The sequence below is a fragment of the Macaca mulatta genome, chromosome 12 (genome assembly GCF_049350105.2).
Source record: "Macaca mulatta isolate MMU2019108-1 chromosome 12, T2T-MMU8v2.0, whole genome shotgun sequence".
NCBI classification, from domain to species: Eukaryota; Metazoa; Chordata; class Mammalia; order Primates; family Cercopithecidae; genus Macaca; species Macaca mulatta.
In genome coordinates this window covers 64,175,824-64,196,756 of record NC_133417.1, presented here as the reverse complement: position 1 = coordinate 64,196,756, position 20,933 = coordinate 64,175,824, and the positions used below count along the sequence as shown (strand labels likewise).

General features: G+C 40.3%; 1 protein-coding gene across 50 annotated transcripts in view; it reads left to right on the top strand.

The window, feature by feature from the left end:
* BAZ2B (bromodomain adjacent to zinc finger domain 2B) overlaps nt 1-20,933 on the top strand; it is a 315,913-nt gene that overhangs the window by 257,315 nt on the left and 37,665 nt on the right. For all 50 annotated transcript variants that reach the window (XM_077957047.1, XM_077957045.1, XM_077957032.1 and 47 more), the window contains one exon: nt 1,246-1,390. In XM_077957047.1, the coding sequence (XP_077813173.1) occupies nt 1,246-1,390 (145 nt within the window). The remainder of the gene's footprint in view (nt 1-1,245; nt 1,391-20,933) is intronic.

Here is a 20,933-nt window from a genome sequence, read left to right as displayed (position 1 = left end):
ACGATATTGAACTTAATCAGAGCCTAGAAAGAAAATATTCTATATTCTTCAGCTCTTCATATAAATATGAAATATCAATTAAGGCATAGTTTTATTTCTTGGAATTAATTACTAAAAAATTCAGGTGAATTTCTTAGTGACAGTTTCAGCATCTTAGGTCTTATTTTACGTTTGTGTATTTGTGGGTTTTATTTGCATTGGATTTGTAAAGTGTACGTATTTACATACTTCTCATTAAAGAGAAGTGGTTTACACCTGTAATCTCAGCACTTTGGGAGGCTGAGGTGAGAGAATTGTTTGAGCCCAGGAGTTTGAGACAAGCCTGGGCAACATGGCGAGACCCCATCTCTATTTTTTTTTAAATTAAAATAAAAATAAAAACTGAATTTGATAGCATTAGTGAAATTTAAGATGAGCTTTTTATAAGAACAAAAATGAGTTTTTTAAAGGTATTACAACATGCCTGTGTATGGTATTAATGTTAGATTCTTCACAGACCTATCCCAAAACTTAAATATACGTTGTCTAGGTTTACAACCTGAGTGTAAAAATAGGCAAATACAGGCTTAGCCAATTACATATATATTATTGTTTTTTGTTTTGCTTTGCTTTTCGAAACAGAGTCTTGCTCTGTTACCTAGGCTGGAGTGAAATGGCATGATCACGGCAGCCTTGACCTCCCAGGCTCAAGCGATCCTCCCGCCTCAGCCTCCCTGGTAGCTGGAACTACAGGCATGTGCCGCCACGCCAGCTGATTTTTCATATTTTTTTTGTAGAGATGGGATGTCACTATGTTGCCAAGGCTGGTCTCTGATTCCTGGGTTTAAACGATCCACCCGCCTCGGCCTCCCAGAGTGCTGGGATTACAGGCATGAGCCACTGTGCCTGGCCTATATGTATTATTAGTTATATACTGTAATCAATAAGAGTTGAATTGAACCAGTTTGCTTTGGCTCCATAAAATACTTGATCCCATTGTTTATTATCAAGTAAAAGGATAAGTTTTATTTTCTCAGGTAACTTATCCTTTTACTCCATGGCAACAAAAATAATTATCCTTAAAATGATTTCTATCTTTATAAATGTTACTGAAATTGAAGTCGGGCATGAATATTTAGCCCTTTTGCTCTTTTCCCAGTAGTGAAATTTATGTGCTTAAAGGTATAAAAGTATAAAGTTACTTATACATTAATTTTTAAAGTATTTAACATCCCAAACCTAATTATATGTACCATTTTCTAACAGCAACAGAGTCAGTACAGAAGGAAGCTCTTTGATGCCTCTCACTCATTGCGTTCAGTGATGTTTGGCCAGGATCGTTACAGACGCCGGTACTGGATTCTTCCCCAATGTGGGGGGATTTTTGTAGAAGGCATGGAGAGTGGTGAAGGTAAGAACTAATAATCCGATACAAATTGTTAAATAAGAAACTATATATTTTAAAACTCTGTTACTTCTTCAATATATTTTATGTTCCCATAATCAATCTTTGGTAAACATGTAAAACCTTAATTCTCATTCCTTTTGAACTCATAATGCCCCTTCACTGATACACACTTCCTCCTAGCCGTTGATATTTCTTTTGCTACTCTTTCTGACATCAGACATAAGCTGTTCTTTCTTTCTTCTGTGGACAAAGACTTGTATTTGTATCTATATTACCTTTTGTAGCTGCTGTTCCATTTCTCTTTCTTCCCATTGTCAAACTTCCCAATAAGTGGTTTATTCTTTTAATAAGCATACATCCTGACAGTAACCCCCTGCAGGTAACTTGCTTAAATCTAATATCATCATAATCCTCATTCCTTTTCAAATCTTGTTAATGTTTGAAGTTTGTGATCACTTCCTTCTCCTTCAAACTTCTTCCTTTTTTGAATTTTGTGTTACTGCAAATTCATGATATTCTACCTTTAGACTTCTCTCGCTGGCTCCATTTCTGTTACATTAACTAGCAGAGTACATTGTGCATTTATGTGCTTAGTAAACCTTCTTGAATTTAACTTTTCAGAACTCCATATCTGGACATTTTCAAATGCCAAATTCTGATGAAAACAAAAGTGTTATGTTAGTGCTTATAGATTTCAAAATAGCTATTGACTCATGTTGGTACAAGGAAGCAAAAATGTTTTTACATTCTGAAAATCTGTAAGCACTAACATTAACACTTTTGTCCCCGTCAGACATGGAAGAAAAAACACATTTTTGAATGCCTGCTATGTGCTAGACATTTCTAGGCACTGCAGGAGATACAAAGCTGTATAAAATAGAATCCATGTCATGTTTATAGTCCACTGGGGAGAGAAGACTGGCTAATCATATAGACGACTCTAACAGAAAATATAAATAAAGCAGTTGCTTTTAAGCGTTTTATTTTTAGTAATGGGGTCACGTTTTTTTTAAATGAAAATGTTATGCAGAATCTCAACATCTAACAAAAACGAATTGTTCTGATTGATCTACTTGGGAGAATTTTCTAGCTTATACAAATAGACCTCTGTTCTATATACTTGCTTTCCGATTCAGTAGTGACCCCAGAGGCATCTCTAATGATGTTAGGATTCTGCAATAAGAGTAAGCTCAGAACCTATGAAAGCAAAGTGCCTAGAGGGATCAAAGCTGAGAAACATTATGTACCTTACTTAACATTTTGTCATAATGTTTGGTACAGATGGCCATCTCTGCCACTAGACTGTGAGCTCTTGGAGAGCAGAGATTAATTTTGGCAGGGGAATTACACTGAAATAGATAACCTGGGAGCAAAGTATGCATTGGATTGGAAGAAGAAGTAAAGAAACTGATTGTGCAACCGTTACAATAACCCAGCTGAGAAGTAGGGAGGCCATAACCTCAGGAGCAAACAGGGATAAAAGGAAGACAGAAAGAAGGATCTTCAAGGTTGAATTGCTGTAAGAAATTATTGAATATGATGTAGGAAAGTGGAAATTAGAGATAAATTTAATGACTTAATTCCCAATAGAAAATTTGTGGGCTAGACATGATGGCTCACACCTTTAATCCCAGCACTTTGGGAGGCCAAGACAGACAGATCCCTTGAGGCCAGGAGCTTGAGACCAACCTGGGCAACATGGCAAAACCTCATCTCTAGCAAAAAATACAAAAATTAGCCAGGTGCAGTGACATGTGCCTATAGTCCCAGCTACTCTGGAGGCTGAGGCACAAGAATCACTTGAACCCGGGAGACAGAGGTTGCAGTGAGCCAAGAGTGCACCACTGCACTCCAGCCTGGGTGACAGAGTGGACACTATCTCAAAAACAAATAAATACATATATACATACATAATAAAAGTTATGATACTTTGGCCGAGCACAGTGGCTCACATTTATAATCCCAGCACTTTGGGAAGCCAGCATGGGCAGATCACCTGAGGTCAGGAGTCCAAGACCAGCCTGAACAACATGGAGAAACCCCATCTCTACTAAAAATACAAAAAAACTAGCCAGGTGTGGTGGCGCATGCCTGTAATCCCAGCTACTCGGGAGGCTGAGGCAGGAGAATCGCTTGAACCCAGGAAGCAAACGGAGGTTGCAGTGAGCCGAGATCGTGCCATTGCACTCCAGCCTGGGCAACAGGAGTGAAGATCCGTCTCAAAACAACAACAACAAAAAATTATGATACTTTAAAATGAATTAGAGCAGTCAATAGAAGGGGTTGTTTGAAATGAAATTAAGTCAAAGTTTTAGTATAGGATCTAATTTAAAATGACAAAATTATGTGTCATTTAGAAGTACAGAGGCTGGGAGATTTAAGAGCAGTTTTTTTTTTTTTTAATGCCCAGGTGAATGGCTTTTTAACCTTAGGTGTAATTAGAATCACCTGAAAAGCCTAAGAAAACGACTAATCTGAGCCCTACCCCAGACCAGTTAAATATTCAATATGATTAAGAGCCACGTTCTTCTTAATCACTTGGGCATGTAAACTTGAAGTATCTAGGACATCAACTTTCCTTCAAAATACCTGAAATCAGTCTCTTTGCAACACTCCTGAAATCAGTTCTTCATCATTGTATACCTGGATTATTACACCTGTCCTCAACTTCTCTATATACAATTCCCTCCTTCCATCACATTCTGTCAACATACCATGTCTCTACTCTGAAACCTTAAATGACTCTATAACCTGTAACATGAAGTAATAAATATATACGTAGCCTGGCATTCAAGACAGTATACAATTCTGACCCCAAGCTATCTTTACAGTGTTCTCTTAATGAGAATTCACCTAGTCCAATCTACCCACTCAACACATGTGTGTTCCTCCCCTTGCATCTTTGCCAAATTTTGTTTATTATAATAATCTGCTTTTCTTCTACCATCTAAATTTCACCCATCCATCTTGATCCAGCTCAAATCCTAAGCTTTTCCACAAACTTCCCAGCTTATTTAAGTGGACCTTTTAATATACGTGAAATTGAACCCCCAGAAAAGCAGGTAATTAATTAGACCATTATTTTAGCACATTAATATGTATACTATTTCCTTACTTAAATCTTATAATCTTTATCTCTACTTTTAATTTTCCACAGTGTTGGAAGGATAGTACTTTATATATCACAGGCACACTTAAAATACTCTAAGATTTAAATAAACAAATAAATAATTTAATGTCTTTATAAGGTTTACAAGAATAGTTTATAGGAGACAGTTTTGTTTTTTGTAATTTTAGGTCTCTCAGATTAACATAGATTGAATTTACATATTAGATCTCCTTTTCCATCCAGGCTCTTCTATGTAACCTCTCTGGACCCTGATTTCCCTTTCTGCAAAAAAAAAATTAATAAGCTGTATATGAATTCTTTGGTTGTTACAAGGATCATGTCAGATAATGGATCTAAAAGAACTACAAAGTGATATATAAATAGCAGTTGTACTTTATACTCTTATTTGTGGTCATTGCAGAGCAGGGAGAAGTAGGGATAATTTTTCACTTAGTTTATTTTCTTCTAAAGTTTGTTATTATTTCATTAATAGATATATTAATAGACATTAATAAAATAATAAGGGAATATATGTCTGCTATATTCTATGTGCTATGAACTTAATAGGTAATACATTGCTTCTCTTTATCTTACAGCTAATTAAAATGAGGAAAAACTCGGATGATTTATTCATCTAATGTTTATTTGCGCCTGTATTGTGCCTTGTACTAAGTGCTATGGAGATGCAAAAGAAGACCAGGCTCACTGGTTCATGCCTGTATTCCTAGCACTTTCAGAGGCTGAGGCAGGAGGATTGCTTGAGCCCAGGAGTTCACAACGAGCCTGGGCAACATAGCAAGACCTTGTCTCTACTAAAAATCATATATATATATAGGCACCTGTAATCTCAGTTAGTCAGGAGGTTGACATAGGGGGATCACTTTAACATAACATGATGCAAAAGAATCAGTTAACCTGTCCCTATCCACAAAGAGCTCACAGTCTCATTGGAAAGATAGAGCACATATGAAGACAAAGAGAACATACAAGTATATAATATGAGCAAGTAGTGCTCTGACAGGCAAGGCTGATAAGGATCAGTAAGTGTCAAACTAGTAGAAGCTACCGTAAATAAACAGGTGCTGAAAGTTAATTCAACATTAACAATATACATTATTGTCATCATCTTATTTATTACTTTTTTTTTTTTTTTTTTTGAGACAGAGTCTCGCTCTGTTGCCCAGGCTGGAGTGCAGTGGAGTGATCTTGGCTCACTGCAAGCTCCACCTCCCGGGTTCATGCCGTTCTCCTGCCTCAGCCTCCCAAGTAGCTGGGACTACAGGTGCTCACCACCACTCCTGGCTAATTTTTTTTGTAGTTTTTTAGTAGAGACGGGGTTTCACTGTGTTAGCCAGAATGGTCTCGATCTCCTGACCTCGTGATCTGCCCGCCTCTGCCTCCCAAAGTGCTGGGATTACAGGTGTGAGCCACCGCACCCAGCTGCATATTTATTCCTTTTAAAAGTTCCTTAAAAGTATAATGTGTTCTTAATAAAGAAAGGTTAGATTTAACATTAAATATACAAGTTTTAAAAAAATATTTATAATAACATTAACATCAATTAATATTATGGGGAGAAGATATCAGACATTGGATTACCTTCACAGAAAAATATTAATTAACTTCATGTTGTACAAGAGGCAAGGTAATATATACCACAAGCAATACACATGGTGCTAATAACAACAACGTTTATTAGTGTTGATAACTTCAGAGCAGATAAATAACAGAGCACATGGGATCTCTGAGCCCCTACAATGGTTCCACAAGGGTGTGCCTTGTCCATTTGGAGACTGGACAAGAAACAAGATCACTCAAAGAGAGAAAACTCTACCTTCATAACACTGTATATTTTGAGGTTAGTCCAAGTCCTTCATTATTCTAAGAAACAACATATATCTCAAAGGACCTCTGGGCCTAGGAACAACACTAGGAAGTATGCATTACAAAGGACCAGGGTCTGCATACCAAGAACTTTGAGAATAGCAGCTAAAGACCCTACTGTTCCTCTGCAAATCAGCTCAGTGGCTAAGCAGGTTTGCTGATGGGTCTTGGGAACGAGAGAAGGAAGAGAGCCCCCATGACCATTTAGCCAAGACTGAGAGTTTATTCCTTCTCAGTCCACCCCCTGACCCTTGGTGTGGCTCACTAGATAATAAGCGTCCTCATCTGGAATAGAAAGCAATTAGATTTTAAATGGGGCCTTCAGTGTTTGTTGAGAGTGCTGAGTCATTATATAGCCAAAGAAATTCCAAAACAAACAATATACCACAGCATTAGGAGATACAGAGCTCCCCTGAGCAATCTGGCTGCATATCCAACAAACAGTTCAAAGCTATGCAATTCTCTAATATTAACTCAGGTCAAGGAAGCAATGCTAATTTGTTCAGTGATATGATCCCAGGCTCTCTTAATGGTAGCGTTTCCCACGATAGCAATTGCGGGTCATACCCTCAGCTTCATAGGTGTCTATTCAAGGCAAGAGCCCTTGTACAAAGTAATGAAAGCCTGTATCCTTAACACCTGCGGATAGGCTCTATGCTAGCACTGGAGACCACCGCTGGGAAAGTGACCAGTGTCTTAGATTTTGAGTCACTATTAAAGGTCTCATAGTATTTCCAAAATGTGCAGTGTTATGTACAGGTGGAGGCAGGGAAAGCATGCCTTTCACATAAGACTAGTTCCATTGGATTACAGAGGTTTCATGCTACATTTTATATCCACTTGGTATTTATGTTTTCCTGGGGTTAACACACTGTTGGCATGCTATTAGACTCAACTGCAGGTCTGAAGTGGAAGTATTTGGTTGAGAGTTTTATGCTGCTTTGGGGTTCTCCTAATGTGGGACATGGATCCACTGGGAGCCAAGATGTCAGAGTACATGTTTCTCTGCACCTGAGAAGATGAATAGAGTTTTACACAGTATGACTAGTAAGGGAAGAATTATGGAGGGCCAGGGCAAATGAGAACTCTGGGAGTAGAATTTCCGGAAGGTCCTCCGCAGTTGAATATGTTAAGCATAACAAATCCCACACTGTGATAGTTTTGCACTGAGTGTCATTGTGTGGGATTGCTGCACAGGATTATTTGGTACAGTTTGTTAATATCTGCAAGAAAGGTGAAGAGAGAGTCATTCCTGCTCCAACCACCCTTTCACTTTTTTTGGTCAGGCACGTTTATGCCCAAAGCACAGTCCATCATCATCTTCAAGGACAACCTATATGGTCTGTTCTTTCTTTCTGGAACAGTAAATTCCACATGAAAGCAGGAGTTGTACTTTCCCACTAGAGATACCCTGTGGATAGAATATACTACATGGATATAGAGACTGCAGCAAAATCTCCCACTTGCAGAATAAGCATACAACAGAAATTTAGAATGTTTGGAATAAAGAGAGAATCAAAGTTGCTCTTCTGTAGGTGTAGCTAGCAAGTGTCACCAGGAAGTCAGGAGGGCATCCAAGTTTGTATCCATCCATTTGTCTGTAATATGAACACACAAACCTCCCAGCCACCTGTTGAAATTATGACAGGTACAAGGAAAGAACTATTGAAGTGTAAAAACTCAGGTCTTGGCATACCAAGTAAATTCTTTGTCTGTTTCTGATTTTTGACTCCCAGGTGCCAAGGAACTTCACCAAAGTGGAGGGACCTTTATGAGTATAAACAGCAGAGGTAACCCAGACCAGACAATCTTACAGAAGTCATTGTTAAAGGGATGGGCACAGCTGTCTTTCAGAATGCTGTTCCACTATTCTATACTGCCTGTGGATAAGAGGGAGCCTAGAATAGCCACTTAGTACCATGTTGGCAATACCATTCTACATGGTCCCATTGTAGAATGCCAGCAGCTGTGAAAGCACTTTCACTGCTTGATTGTGTCATATCTGGAAACCCCAATATATAACAGTATGCCTCAGTCTTGATAGCATGTATATTATCTGCAAATGCAAGAGACACAGTAACTCCAAAGGTGTATACCATTCATTAGCTAGAGGAGATCAAACACCCAAAAACTAACACATGCCATCAGCGTCTCTGCCTGAGACCAGTCATAGATCACTTGTAGTTCCAGTGTCAAACAGGGTTAGGCAAACGGGTTTGTTAAATTGTGAAATGGTGTTGCGCAGTACCCCTGCCTGAGTCTGTTCTTGTATAAGAAATGCAACCTGTTTCACCTCTAGGTGTGCAACACTGTCGCACGATGTCTGCCGACCTTGTAAGTATAGGTGGGTTTTGGCAACATACCTGGCCAACAGTTATAGAAGCTACCAACAGAAGTCACAAAAAAAGGTCTAACTAAGGGCAAGGCATGGTGGCTTATACCTGTAATCCCAGCACTTTGGGAAGCTGAGGTGGGAGAATCAGTTGAGCCCAGGAGTTCAAGACCAGCCTGGGTAACATGGTGGAATCACATCTCTACAGAAAAATTAGCCAGGTGTAGTTCCAGCTACTCAGGAGTTTGAGGTGGGAGAATCAATTAAGCACAGGAGTTCGAGGCTACAGTGAGCCACAATCGCATCACTGCACTTCAGCCTCGGGGACAGAGCAAGACCCTGTCTCAAAAAGAAAAAAAGTCCAACTGACATGTCAACTTAAATACCCCACCCTGATAAAGGAACAACTAAAGTTCACGCAAAAGGTCCAAAAGCCTTCATAGTGATTGTAATTCTAATCTTTCAGCCACAGGTAACACGGAATCCAAACCCCAGTTGAGGAATTTGTTTGCCAGAGCTCTTTTGCAGTCTGGAATAATAGATACTGGTCCTCCATTTCTAGCAAACCCATAAATATTGAAGGCTGTTCTCTTTTCCAGCATAATCATCTAGGGTACATGGTTAGTGATCCCTTGGAAGAGATTAAAGGGGAATGAGCCCACCCGTATTTCTCCTTGAGTTTGAAAGGGCTCAGATTAGGAACAAAGAATCTTGGCTTCTAGAGTTGACTCAAATTCATAAAGTAGAACTGATGACTAGGAGCATTCCCACCAGCAATGCCACTTCCAGAGTCAAGGTAATGCAGGGTATCTCCCTGTCTCTATGTCCTTTTCTGGAGAGTCTCGAGGTTGTGAGATCTTCCAAGTTTGTGTGGATGAGGCTTAATAGCCCTCGTCCTCCCCAGGGACCTTCTTCACATAATCTTCTAGTGAATCCACCTCTCCCAATAATTACTCAAGCCTGTAAACTATTCAGTATCACGTTTCATCTCACATGTCCCTTTTCCACAGTCTCAGTGGGTCTTTTAACTTTTTGAATAGGACCACACTCCCACACGCAAGAAATAGGCCACCTCTCAATTTCTGTCTTATTCCTTCTGAGCAATACCACATTTATTGGTGTGAGGGAGACTGCCTGAAGTTGGGCCCATCTGTCTATTCCTTCTTTTGTTCCTTCTTTCTTTATATTTTGGGCAGAAACCTGTGCATCTCGTGAGACCCTGTCTCTTTCCATTTCCACCCCTGCTGGGGGGCTTGTATGACCTAAAAGAACTATTTCATGTCCAACATTGCCTCCCAGATGAAGGAATAAAGTCAAAGCCGTTGTCCGCTTAGGAGGACCTGCTCTGATTCGGTCATCCAACATTCTCTGCACCGAGAGCATGTTGTTAGGGATTCTGTACTCAAACCCTGGATTTTCTTATAATTATGCTAACACAGCCGGTTGTCTCAGAGTGTGTCCAAGTAACTACACTATCTGTGGATCTAGTCCACTTCACATTCAAGTCTCAGGAAAATCACCGCAATGGTAATATGTATTACCCATGCTACCAAGCATCCAGTTTAGAAGCAGGGTGACAACATCAGCCCCGTATTATTCGTCAACCCAGACTGCTCATTGTTCAACCAGGCCATGTGTTTCCCTTTACTCAGCTTCACTTAACACCACTGTTGTCTCCTAACCATGCAAGTTAGCAGGCCAAGCCTCTGCTATCCCTACAGTAGTGAACCTATTAAGAGCCTTGCTCTTGCTCTGTATAATGCTGGACTCCTCCTGCTGGTGTTCCCACTCAGGCTCCTGAATACCGTGCCTCACAGTAACTGGCTTCACATACAGCAGGACCAGCTGCCTCATACTGTAGATAAACAGTGGGAATTTGTCCCACCTTCCCTTCTAGAGAGACTACCACACCCTTTCTAGTGCACCCTACCCCTTTGTACTCTTGAAAATCTCTTAAGTTGATAAGGAGAAGAGAGAGAACTTAATTTCAAGCCACCTTATTACACTGGAAAGCCTCTTTACCACTTGAGGGCTTCTGCCATTCTCAGGCATAGCTGCTGAGACCATCCTAACTGCCAAGTGAATGACCACTGTGCCCAGAAGATATTATTTGACCCATAGGTTCTCTTCTTTCAGAAAGCCATGACATCGGGACTTTGTTGGGCACCAACTGTAGTACAAGATGCATAGTTACGCAAACCACTGACCCACATGGTGCTAATAGCAGCAAAGTTTGTTAGTGAGAGTAACCTACAAGCAGAGAAGTAACCATACACAGGATTCCCAGCCTCCATAATGAGTCCACAGGACTTGGACATGCAACAAGACTACTCCAAGAGACGAAACACCGTACCCCACACCTTGCTCTGTATGCATTAGTGTGAGAAAGAGTAGAAAGCACTTAATTTCTGAGTAATGATAAACATTATCAAGGGACCTTTGGGTTTAGAAACAGTGCTAGGACATATGCATATCAAGGGTAAAAGTCCACATAGGGAGGACGCTGAGAACAGTGTTGATGTCAGCTGAAGGCCTTCTGACCTGCTGCTGCCTCTCAGGGAAGTTGGAAAGAAGAAAGCCCCCATGGCCTTCCAGCCAAAACCAAGGATTTTTTTTCCAGTTCAGTTCACTGTTTTTGTTTGTTTGTTTTTTGTTTTGTTTTATTATACTGTAAGTTCTGAGATACAAGTGCAGAACGTACAGGTTTGTTACACAGGTATTGACGTGCTATGGTGGTTTGCTGCACCCATCAAACCGTCATCTACATTAGGTATTCCTCCTAATGCTATCCCTCCCCCAGACCCTCACCCCACCAACAGGCCCTGGTGTGTGATGTTCCCTTCCCTATGTCCATGTGTTCTTATTGTTCAACTCCCACTTACGAGTGGGAACATGTGGTGTTTGGTTTTCTGTTCCTCTGTTAGCTTGCTGAGAGTGACGGTTTCCAGCTTCATCCATGTCCCTGCAAAGGACATGAACTCATCCTTTTTTATTTCTGCATAGTATTCCATGGTGTATATGTGCCACATTTTCTTTATCCAGCCTATCATTGATGGGCATTTGAGTTGGTTCCAAGTCTTTGCTATTGTGAACAGTGCTGCAATAAACATACATATGCATGTGTCTTTATAGTAGAATGATTTATAATCCTTAGGGTATATACCCAGTAATGGGATTGCTGGATCAAATTGTATTCCTGGCTCTAGATCCTTGAGGAATCGCCACACAGTCTTCCACAATGGTTGAACTAATTTACATTCCCACCAACAGTGTAAAAGTGTTCCTATTTCTCCATATCCTCTCCAACACCTGTTGTTTCCTGACTTTTTAATGATTGCCATTCTAACTGGCATGAAATGATATCTCATTGTGGTTTTGATTTGCATTTCTCTAATGACCACTGATGATGAGCATTTTTTCATGTGTCTGTTGGCTGCATAAATATCTTCTCTTGGGAAGTGTCTGTTCATATCCTTCGCCCGCTTTTTGATGGGATTATTTTTTTCTTATAAATTTGTTGAAGTTCCTTGTAGATTCTGGATATTAGCCCTTTGTCAGATGGATAGATTGCAAAAATTTTGTCTCATTTTGTATGTTGAGTTTATTGAGAGTTTTTAGCATGACGGCTGTTGAATTTTGTCAAAGGTCTTTTCTGCATCTATTGAGATAATCATGTGGGTTTTGTCATTGGTTCTGTTTATGTGATGGATTATGTTTATTGATTTCTGTATGTTGAAACAGCCTTGCATCCCAGGGATGAAGCCAACTTGATCATGGTGGATAAGCTTTTTGATGTGCTGCTGTATTCAACTTGCCAGTATTTTATTGAGAATTTTCACATCAATGTTCATCCAGGATATTGGCCTGAAATTTTCTTTTTTGTGTGTGTGTCTCTGCCAGGTTTTGGTATCAGGATGATGCTGGCCTTATAAAATGAGTTAGGAAGGAGTCCCCCTCTTTCTATTGTTTGGAATAGTTTCAAAAGGAATGGTAGCAGCTCTTTTTTGTACCTCTGGTAAAATTTGGCTGTGAATCCGTCTGGTACTAGCTTTTTTTGGCTGGTAGGCTATTAATTATTGCCTCAATTTCAGAACTTGTTATTGGTCTATCCAGGGATTCGACTTCTTCCTGATTTAGTCTTGGGAGAGTGTATGTGTCCAGGAATTTATCCATTTCTTCCAGATTTTCTAGTTTATTTGTGTAGAGGTGTTTATAGTATTCTCTGATGGTAGTTTATATTTCTGTGGTATCAGTGGTGATATCCACTCTATCATGTTTTATTGTGTCTATTTGATTCTTCTCTCTTTTCTTATTAGTCTGGCTAGTAGTCTATCTATTTTGTTGATCTTTTCAAAAAACCAGCTCCTGGATTCATTGATTTTTTTGAAGGGCCTTTCGTGTCTCTGTCTCCTTCAGTTCTGCTCTGATCTTAGTTATTTCTTGTGTTCTGCTAGCTTTTGAATTTGTTTGCTCTTGCCTCTCTAGTTCTTTTAATTGTGATGTTAAGGTGTCGATTTTAGATCTTTCCTGCTTTCTCTTATGGGCATTTAGTGCTATAAATTTCCCTCTAAACACTGCTTTGGCTGTGTCCCAGAGATTCTGGTACATTGTGTCTTTGTTCTCATTAGTTTCAAATAACTTATTTATTTCTGCCTTCATTTCATTATTTACCCAGTAGTCATTCAGGCACAGGTTGTTTGGTTTCCATGTAGTTGTGTGATTTTGAGTGAGTTTCTTAACCCTGAGTTATAATTTGATTGCACTGTGGTCTGAGAGACTGTTAATTATTATTTCCGTGGTTTTGCATTTGCTGAGGAGTGTTTTACTTCCAATTATGTGGTCAATTTTAGAATAAGTGCAATGTGGTGCTGAGAAGAATGTATATTCTGTTGATTTGGGGTGGAGAGTTCTGTAGATGTCTATTAGGTCCCCTTGCTCCAGAGCTGAGTTCAAGTCCTGAATGTTCTTGTTAACTTTCTGTCTCGTTGATCTGTCTAACATTGACAGTGGGGTGTTAAAGTCTCCCACTATTATTATGTTAGAGTCTAAGTCTCTTTGTAGGTCTCTAAGAACTTGCTTTATTAATTTGGGTGCTGCTGTATTGGATGCATATATATTTAGGATAGTTAGCTCTTGTTGTGTTGATCCCTTTACCATTATGTAATGCCTTTCTTTGTCTTTTTTTATCTTTGTTGGTTTAAAGTCTGCTTTATCAGAGACTAGGATTGTAACCCCTGCATTTTTTGCTTTCCATTTGCTTGGTAAATATTCCTCCATCCCTTTGTTTTGAGCCCTATTTGTATCTTTTCATGTGAGATGCGTCTCCTGAATACAGCACACCGATGGGTCTTGACTCCTTATCCAGTTTGCCAGTCTGTGTCTTTTATTTGGGGCATTTAGCCTGTTTACATTTAAGTTTAATATTGTTATGTGTGTATTTGATCCTGTCATTATGGTGCTAGCTGGTTATTTTGCCCAATAGTTGATGCAGTTTCTTCATAGTCTTGATGGTCTTTACAATTTGGTATGTTTTTGCAGTGGCTGGTACCGGTATTTCCTTTCCATGTTTAGTGCTTCCTTCAGGAGCTCTTGTAAGACAAGCCTGGTGGTGACAAAATCTCTCAGCATTTGCCTGTCTGTAAAGGATTTTATTTCTCCTTCACTTATGAAGCTGAGTTTGACTGGAGATGAAATTCTGGGTTGAAAATTCTTTTTTTGTTGGTTTTTGTTGTTGTTGTTGTTGTTGTTTGTTTTTTTGCTTTTCAAACTTTATTATTATCAGTAAGCAACTTTATGTGTTATCACAAACTCTTCTTTAACAGTACTTTTCCTGGCTGTACACTATTTCCAAAAAATGACCTAGCTACTCTTTTTTTTTTTTTTTTTTAAATTATACTTTACGTTCTAGGGTACATGTGCACAATATGCAGGTTTGTTACATATGTATACAGGTGCCATGTTGGTGTGCTGCACCCATTAACTCATCATTTACATTAGGTATATTTCCTAATGCTATCCTTCCCCTCTCCCCTGTCCCCACAATAGGCCCTGGTGTGTGATGTTCCCCTTCCTGTGTCCAAGTGATCTCATTGTTCAATTCCCACCTATGAGTGAGAACATGCAGTGTTTGGTTTTCTGTTCTTGTGATAGTTTGCTGAGAATGATGGTTTCCAGCTGCATCCATGTCCCTACAAAGGACATGAACTCATCCTTTTTTATGGCTGCATAGTATTCCATGGTGTATATGTGCCACATTTTCTTAATCCAGTCTGTCACTGATGGACATTTGGGTTGATTCCAAGTCTTTGCTATTGTGAATAGTGCCACAATAAACATACGTGTGCATGTGTCTTTATAGCAGCATGATTTATAATCCTTTGGGTATATACCCAGTAATGGGATGGCTGAGTCAAATGGTATTTCTAGTTCTAGATCCTTGAGGGATCACCACACTATTTTCCACAATGGTTGAACTAGTTTACAGTCCCACCAACAGTGTAAAAGTGTTCCTGTTTGTCCACATCCTCTCCAGCACCTGTTGTTTCCTGACTTTTTAATGATTGCCATTCTAATTGGTGTGAGATGGTATCTCATTGTGGTTTTGATTTGCATTTCTCTGATGGCCAGTGATGATGAGCATTTTTTCATGTGTCTGTTGGCTGTATAAATGTCTTATTTTGAGAAGTATCTGTTCATATCTTTTGCCCACTTTTTGATGGGGTTGTTTTTTTCTTGTAAATTTGTTTGAGTTCTTTGTAGGTTCTGGATATTAACCCTTTGTCAGATGAGTAGATTGCAAAACTTTTCTCCCATTCTGTAGATTGCCTGTTCACTCTGATGGTAGTTTCTTTTGCTGTGCAGAAGCTCTTTAGTTTAATTAGATCCATTTGTCAATTTTGGCTTTTGTTGCCATTGCTTTTGGTGTTTTAGACATGAAGTCCTTGCCCATGCCTATGTCCTGAATGGTATTACCTAGTTTTTCTTCTAGGGTTTTTATGGTTTTAGGTCTAACATTTAAGTCTCTAATCCATCTTGAATTAATTTTCGTATAGGGACTAAGGAAAGGATCCAGTTTCAGCTTTCTGTTTATGGCTAGCTATAAATTCTTTTCTTTAAGAATGTTGAATATTGGCCCCTGCTCTCTTTTGGCTTCTAGGGTTTCTGCAGAGAGATCTGCTGTTAGTCTGATGGATTTCCCTTTGTGGAACCCAACCCAACCCAACCCAGAGAAAAAACCCAACCTTTTTCTCTGGCTGCCCTTAACATTTTTTCGTTCATTTCAACCTTGGTGAATCTGATGATTATGTGTCTTGGGGTTGCGCTTCTCAAGGAGTATCTTTGTGGTGTTCTCTGTATTTTGAATGTTGGTCTTTCTTGCTAGGTTGGGGAAGTTCTCCTGGATAATATCCTGAAGTATGTTTTCCAGCTTAGTTCCATTCTCCCCATCACTTTCAGGTACACCAATCAAATGTAGGTTTGGTCTTTTCACATAGTCCCATATTTCTTGGAAGCTTTGTTCATTTCTTTTCATTCTTTTTTCTCTAATCTTGTCTTCACACTTTATTTCATTAAGTTGATATTCAATCATTGATATCCTTTCTTCTGTTTGATTCGGCTATTGCTACTTGTGTGTGCTTTCCGAAGTTCTCATGCTGTGTTTTTCAGCTCCATCAGGTCATTTATGTCCTTCTGTAAACTGGTTTTTCTAGTTAGCAATCCTTCTAACCTTTTTTCAACGTTCTTAGCTTCCTTGCATTGGATTAGAACATGCTCCTTTAGCTCAGAGGAGTTTGTTATTACCCACCTTCTGAAGCCTACTTCTGTTAATTCGTCAAACTCATTCTCCATCCAGTTTTGTTCCCTTGCTGGCAAGGAGTTGTGTTCCTTTGGAGGAGAAGAGGCGTTCCGGTTTTGGGAATTTTCAGCCTTTTTGTGCTGGTTTTTCCTCATCTTCGTGGATTTATCTACCTTTGGTCTTTGATGTTGGTGAGCTTCGGATGGAATTTCTGTGTGGACGTCCTTTTGATTGATGTTGATGCTATTCCTTTCTGTTTGTTAGTTTTCCTTCTAACATGCCCCTCTGCTGCAGGTCTGCTGGAGTTTGCTGGAGGTCCACTCCATATCCTATTTGCCTGTATCACCAGTGGAGGCTGCAGAACAGCAAAGATTGCTACCTGTTCCTTCCTGTGGAACCTTCGTCCCACAGGGGCACCCACCACATGCCAGCCAGAGCTCTCCTGTATGAGGTGTCTGTCGACCCCTGCTCTGAGGTGTCTCCCACTCAGGAGGCACGGGGGTCAGGGACTCAATTGAGGAGGCAGTCTGTCCCTTAGCAGAGCTGAAATACTGTGCTGGGAGATCCTCTGCTCTCTTCAGAGCCAGCAGGCAGGAACGTTTAAGTGTGCTGAAGCTGTGCCCACAGCCGTGTCTTCCCCCAGGAAGATGGGAGTTTGATCTGTAAGCCCCTGACTGGGGTTGCTGTCTTTCTTTAAGAGATACCCTGCCCAGAGAGGAGGAATCTAGAGAAGCAGTCTGACTACAGCAGCTTCGCTGAGCTGCAGTGGGCTCCACCCAGTTCGAACCTCATGGCAGTTTTATTTACACCGTGAGGGGAAAACCGCCTACTCAAGCTTCTGTAATGGCGGACGCCCCTCCCCACACCAAGGTCAACCATCCCAGGTTGACTTCAGACTGCTGTGCTTGCAGTGAGAATTTCAAGCCAGTGGATCTTAGTTTGCTAGGCTCTGTGAGGGTGAGATCCGCTGAGCTAGACCACTTGGCTTCCTGGCTTCACCCCCCTTTCCAGGGGAGTGAATGGTTCTGTCTCGCTGGCACTCCAGGCACCACTGGGGTGTGAAAAAAATTCCTGCGGCTAGCTCAGTGTCTGCCCAAATGGCCACCCAGTTTTGTGGGTGAAACCCAGTGCCCTGGTGGCACAGGCACCGGAGGCAATCTCCTGGTCTGCAGATTACAAAGACTGTGGGAAAAGCATAGTATCTGGGCCGGCGTGCACCATTCTTCAAGGCAGAGTCTCTCATGGCTTCCCTTGGCTAAGAGAGGGAGTTCCCAGACCCCTTGCACTTCCCAGGTGAGGCGACGCCCCACCCTACTTCGGCTCGCCCTCTGTGGGCTGCACCCACTCTCTAGCCAGTCCCGATGAGATGAGCCAAGTACCTCAGTTGGAAATGCAGAAATCACCCACCTTCTGCGTTGATCACGCTGGGAGCTGCAGACTGGAGCTGTTAGTGTTCAGCCATCTTTCCTGGAAGTAGTTCACTGTTTTTTAGAAAACCATTTGGAGTATGTTAGATTGTAGATAATTTATTCACTATTGGAAGGAAACTGAAACATTTATTGTTAATTATACTGTGATATGAATACTATTCTTCCATTTTGTATTAGGATATAGTTACAGCATTAAGTTTGCAAGTATACAGTGTAATTGCTACCATGGAAATACGAAAATCTTACCTTAAAGATAATGGTTTTATGTTATCATCTTAAAATTTTTAGATCAGCCTGAAAAGGAACAGTCTTAAATAGACATAATAAGAATCTGCTTCCTTTTGTCTCTTCCACAATAATCTCAAGATGTTTCCTAGCATCTTCCTTCCATGATCTTCAAGCTGCTTCCTAGGAGCTGGTTTGTGGTAACACTGCCAACTGAAGACGGGAAAGCTCTGCAAGTACTCCTAAGGCTTAGCGGTACTGAATGGGTAGGGGCGCTTGAGCCCTAGGAAGAGGCCATTTGTGATTGCACCTCTCTTCAACCTGTACTCTAAATGCCAGTGCTTTTACATTTCTTGCTTTTTCCGTTTTGCTTAGAGTTTAGTAAAGTCTCACTGAAAGGTTTAGCTTGCTTCATTCCAACTAATGAGAGCCGAAGGAAAGATGTTTCACTTGAACCAAGAATGGTGGACCCCCAGAATCCCGTGAGAACTATTAGGTGAAACCACAGGGGTCAGAGTGCTTCTGGTAAAACTCAAGGAGACATAGCTTCTTTCCAGTAGCAAACTTTGCTACTTTTAGCATTTGTTTAAATTAGGAAAGGCTATTTTGTCATTATGTACTGCAGTTGCTGCCAGGGTAGTTAATTAAGTGAGGAGTACTTCCAATTTTCTCTCTTAGTTGTCTTCCTCTCCTTTCTTCTGCTTTGAAGATGGTTATTTATAGTCATTGATACATGTCAAAGAAATAGGGACTGGAAAGACCAAGGGATTATATGAGATAAAAGATAGAAAACTATTTAAAATTAAAGAATCTCTTTACACTAAATATCCCATATATATTTTCAAATGATTAAAAGTAATTTTACGGCCAGAGGCGGTGGCTCACACCTGTAATCCCAGCACTTTGGGAGGCCAAGGCATGTAGATCACGGGAGGTCGTGAGTTCGAGACCAGCCTGACCACCATTCGAATGTAAAAGTCAAAGATAGTCGTGACTTTTGAAATTACCATCAGCTCAATATTAGATACAAATAAGTCATCAATGAGTATCAAACTAGTAAAAAATGGTGTGTTTCTTATTTGTTTTAGAATATATGACAGCAATTTTTGAAATTTTTTTAGTTCTCAGAATACAAATATTAGTACTCCCTTACTAGGTAATACATCACCTAAAGTTAAAAGGATTGGAACACACAGGTATATGAGGAGAATATTTGTGACTATTTTCACATGTGCCTAACTGGAGGTAAAAGTATATGTCTTGGTTTTTTTTTCTTCTTTGCATGCCTGCTAACTTTGATTGGATGCAGAGATTGTGAATTTTACCTTGTTGGATGCTGGATATTGTTAAGTTCCTATATCCTTGACATTTGTTTAACTGAGGCACAGTTAAATTATATCCTTGGAAAAGTTCGATCCTTTCAAGTCTTGCATTTAAACTTTGTCAGGCAGAACTAGAACAATGCTCATTCTAGGGCTGATTATGCCCTGCTACTAAAGCAAGATCCTTCTGAGTACTCTACCCAATGCCTATGAATCTTGAGGTTTCCCACTCTGGTGTGTAGGAACAGAAACTATTCCCAGCCTGTGTGAGCACCTGGCACTTTCCCCTCTAATCCTTTAAGGTACTTTTTCCCCCTGAGTCTCACCCATATGTGCTGATCAGTATTTAGCTAAATACTTGAGGAGTTCCTCTGCAGATCACTGGAGTTCTCTGCGCAGCTCTCTCCCTTCCAGAATATTCTCCTGAGCACTCTAGCCGCTTTGGTCTCCCTGAGATTTCAGTTCCATCTTCTCATCTTAGGGAGTTTGCCAGGCTCCACCTGGATTACTCCTCTCCTTATTGCTGTATCCTAGAAACTATCCCAAGGCACTAAGCTGGGGCAATCACAGGACTCACTGAGTGTGTTTTTCATCTTTGTTATTTGATGTTCAGTTTCCTGCAACTGTTGTTTCATATATTTTTTCTGTTTCTGGTTGTTTCATACAAGAAGGTAATCTAGTCCCTGTTACTCTATATTGGTCAGAAGTATAAATCTGATGTATATGGATTTAATTTCAACTAGAAACTAATTTGAAGAGAAGGATGTGAGTGCTATGTCAAACATTAATAAAGGACTGGCTGGATAAATTATGGTATACCTATATAACAAAATTATGCAGCTGATCACAAAAATGAACTACAGATGAACTACAGTTACATGTTTTGGAAAGATTTCTAAGGAATATTGTTAGTGAAAGAATTAAACTCATCCTTTTATTTCATTATTCAAGGAATATTTATTGAGCACCTCCTTTTGTTTTCTTTGGAGACAGGATCTCACTATGTTGCCCATGCTGGACTCAAACTCCTGGGCTCAAGCAATCCTTCCACCTCAGCGTCCCAAGTAGCTGAGACTACAGGTGCATGCCACTGTGCCTGGTTTATTGAGCCACTGTTTCGTAGTAGCCACCATGCTAAGCATTTAGAATCTAATAGCAAGATACAGACATTGACCGGGCGCAGTGGCTCATGCCTGAAATCCCAAAGCTCATGCCTGTAATCTGCAGGTGGATTGCTTGAGCTCAAGAGTTTGAGACCAGCCTGGCAACAGAGTGAAACCTCGTCTCTACAAAAAATACAAAAATTAGCTGGACATGGTGGCGTGCACCTGTAGTCCCAGCTACTTGGGAGGCTGAGTTGGGAGAATCACTTGAGCTTGGTAGGTTAAGGTTGCAGTAAGCCCTAATCACACCACTGCACTCCAGCCTGGGTGACAGAGTGAGACCCTG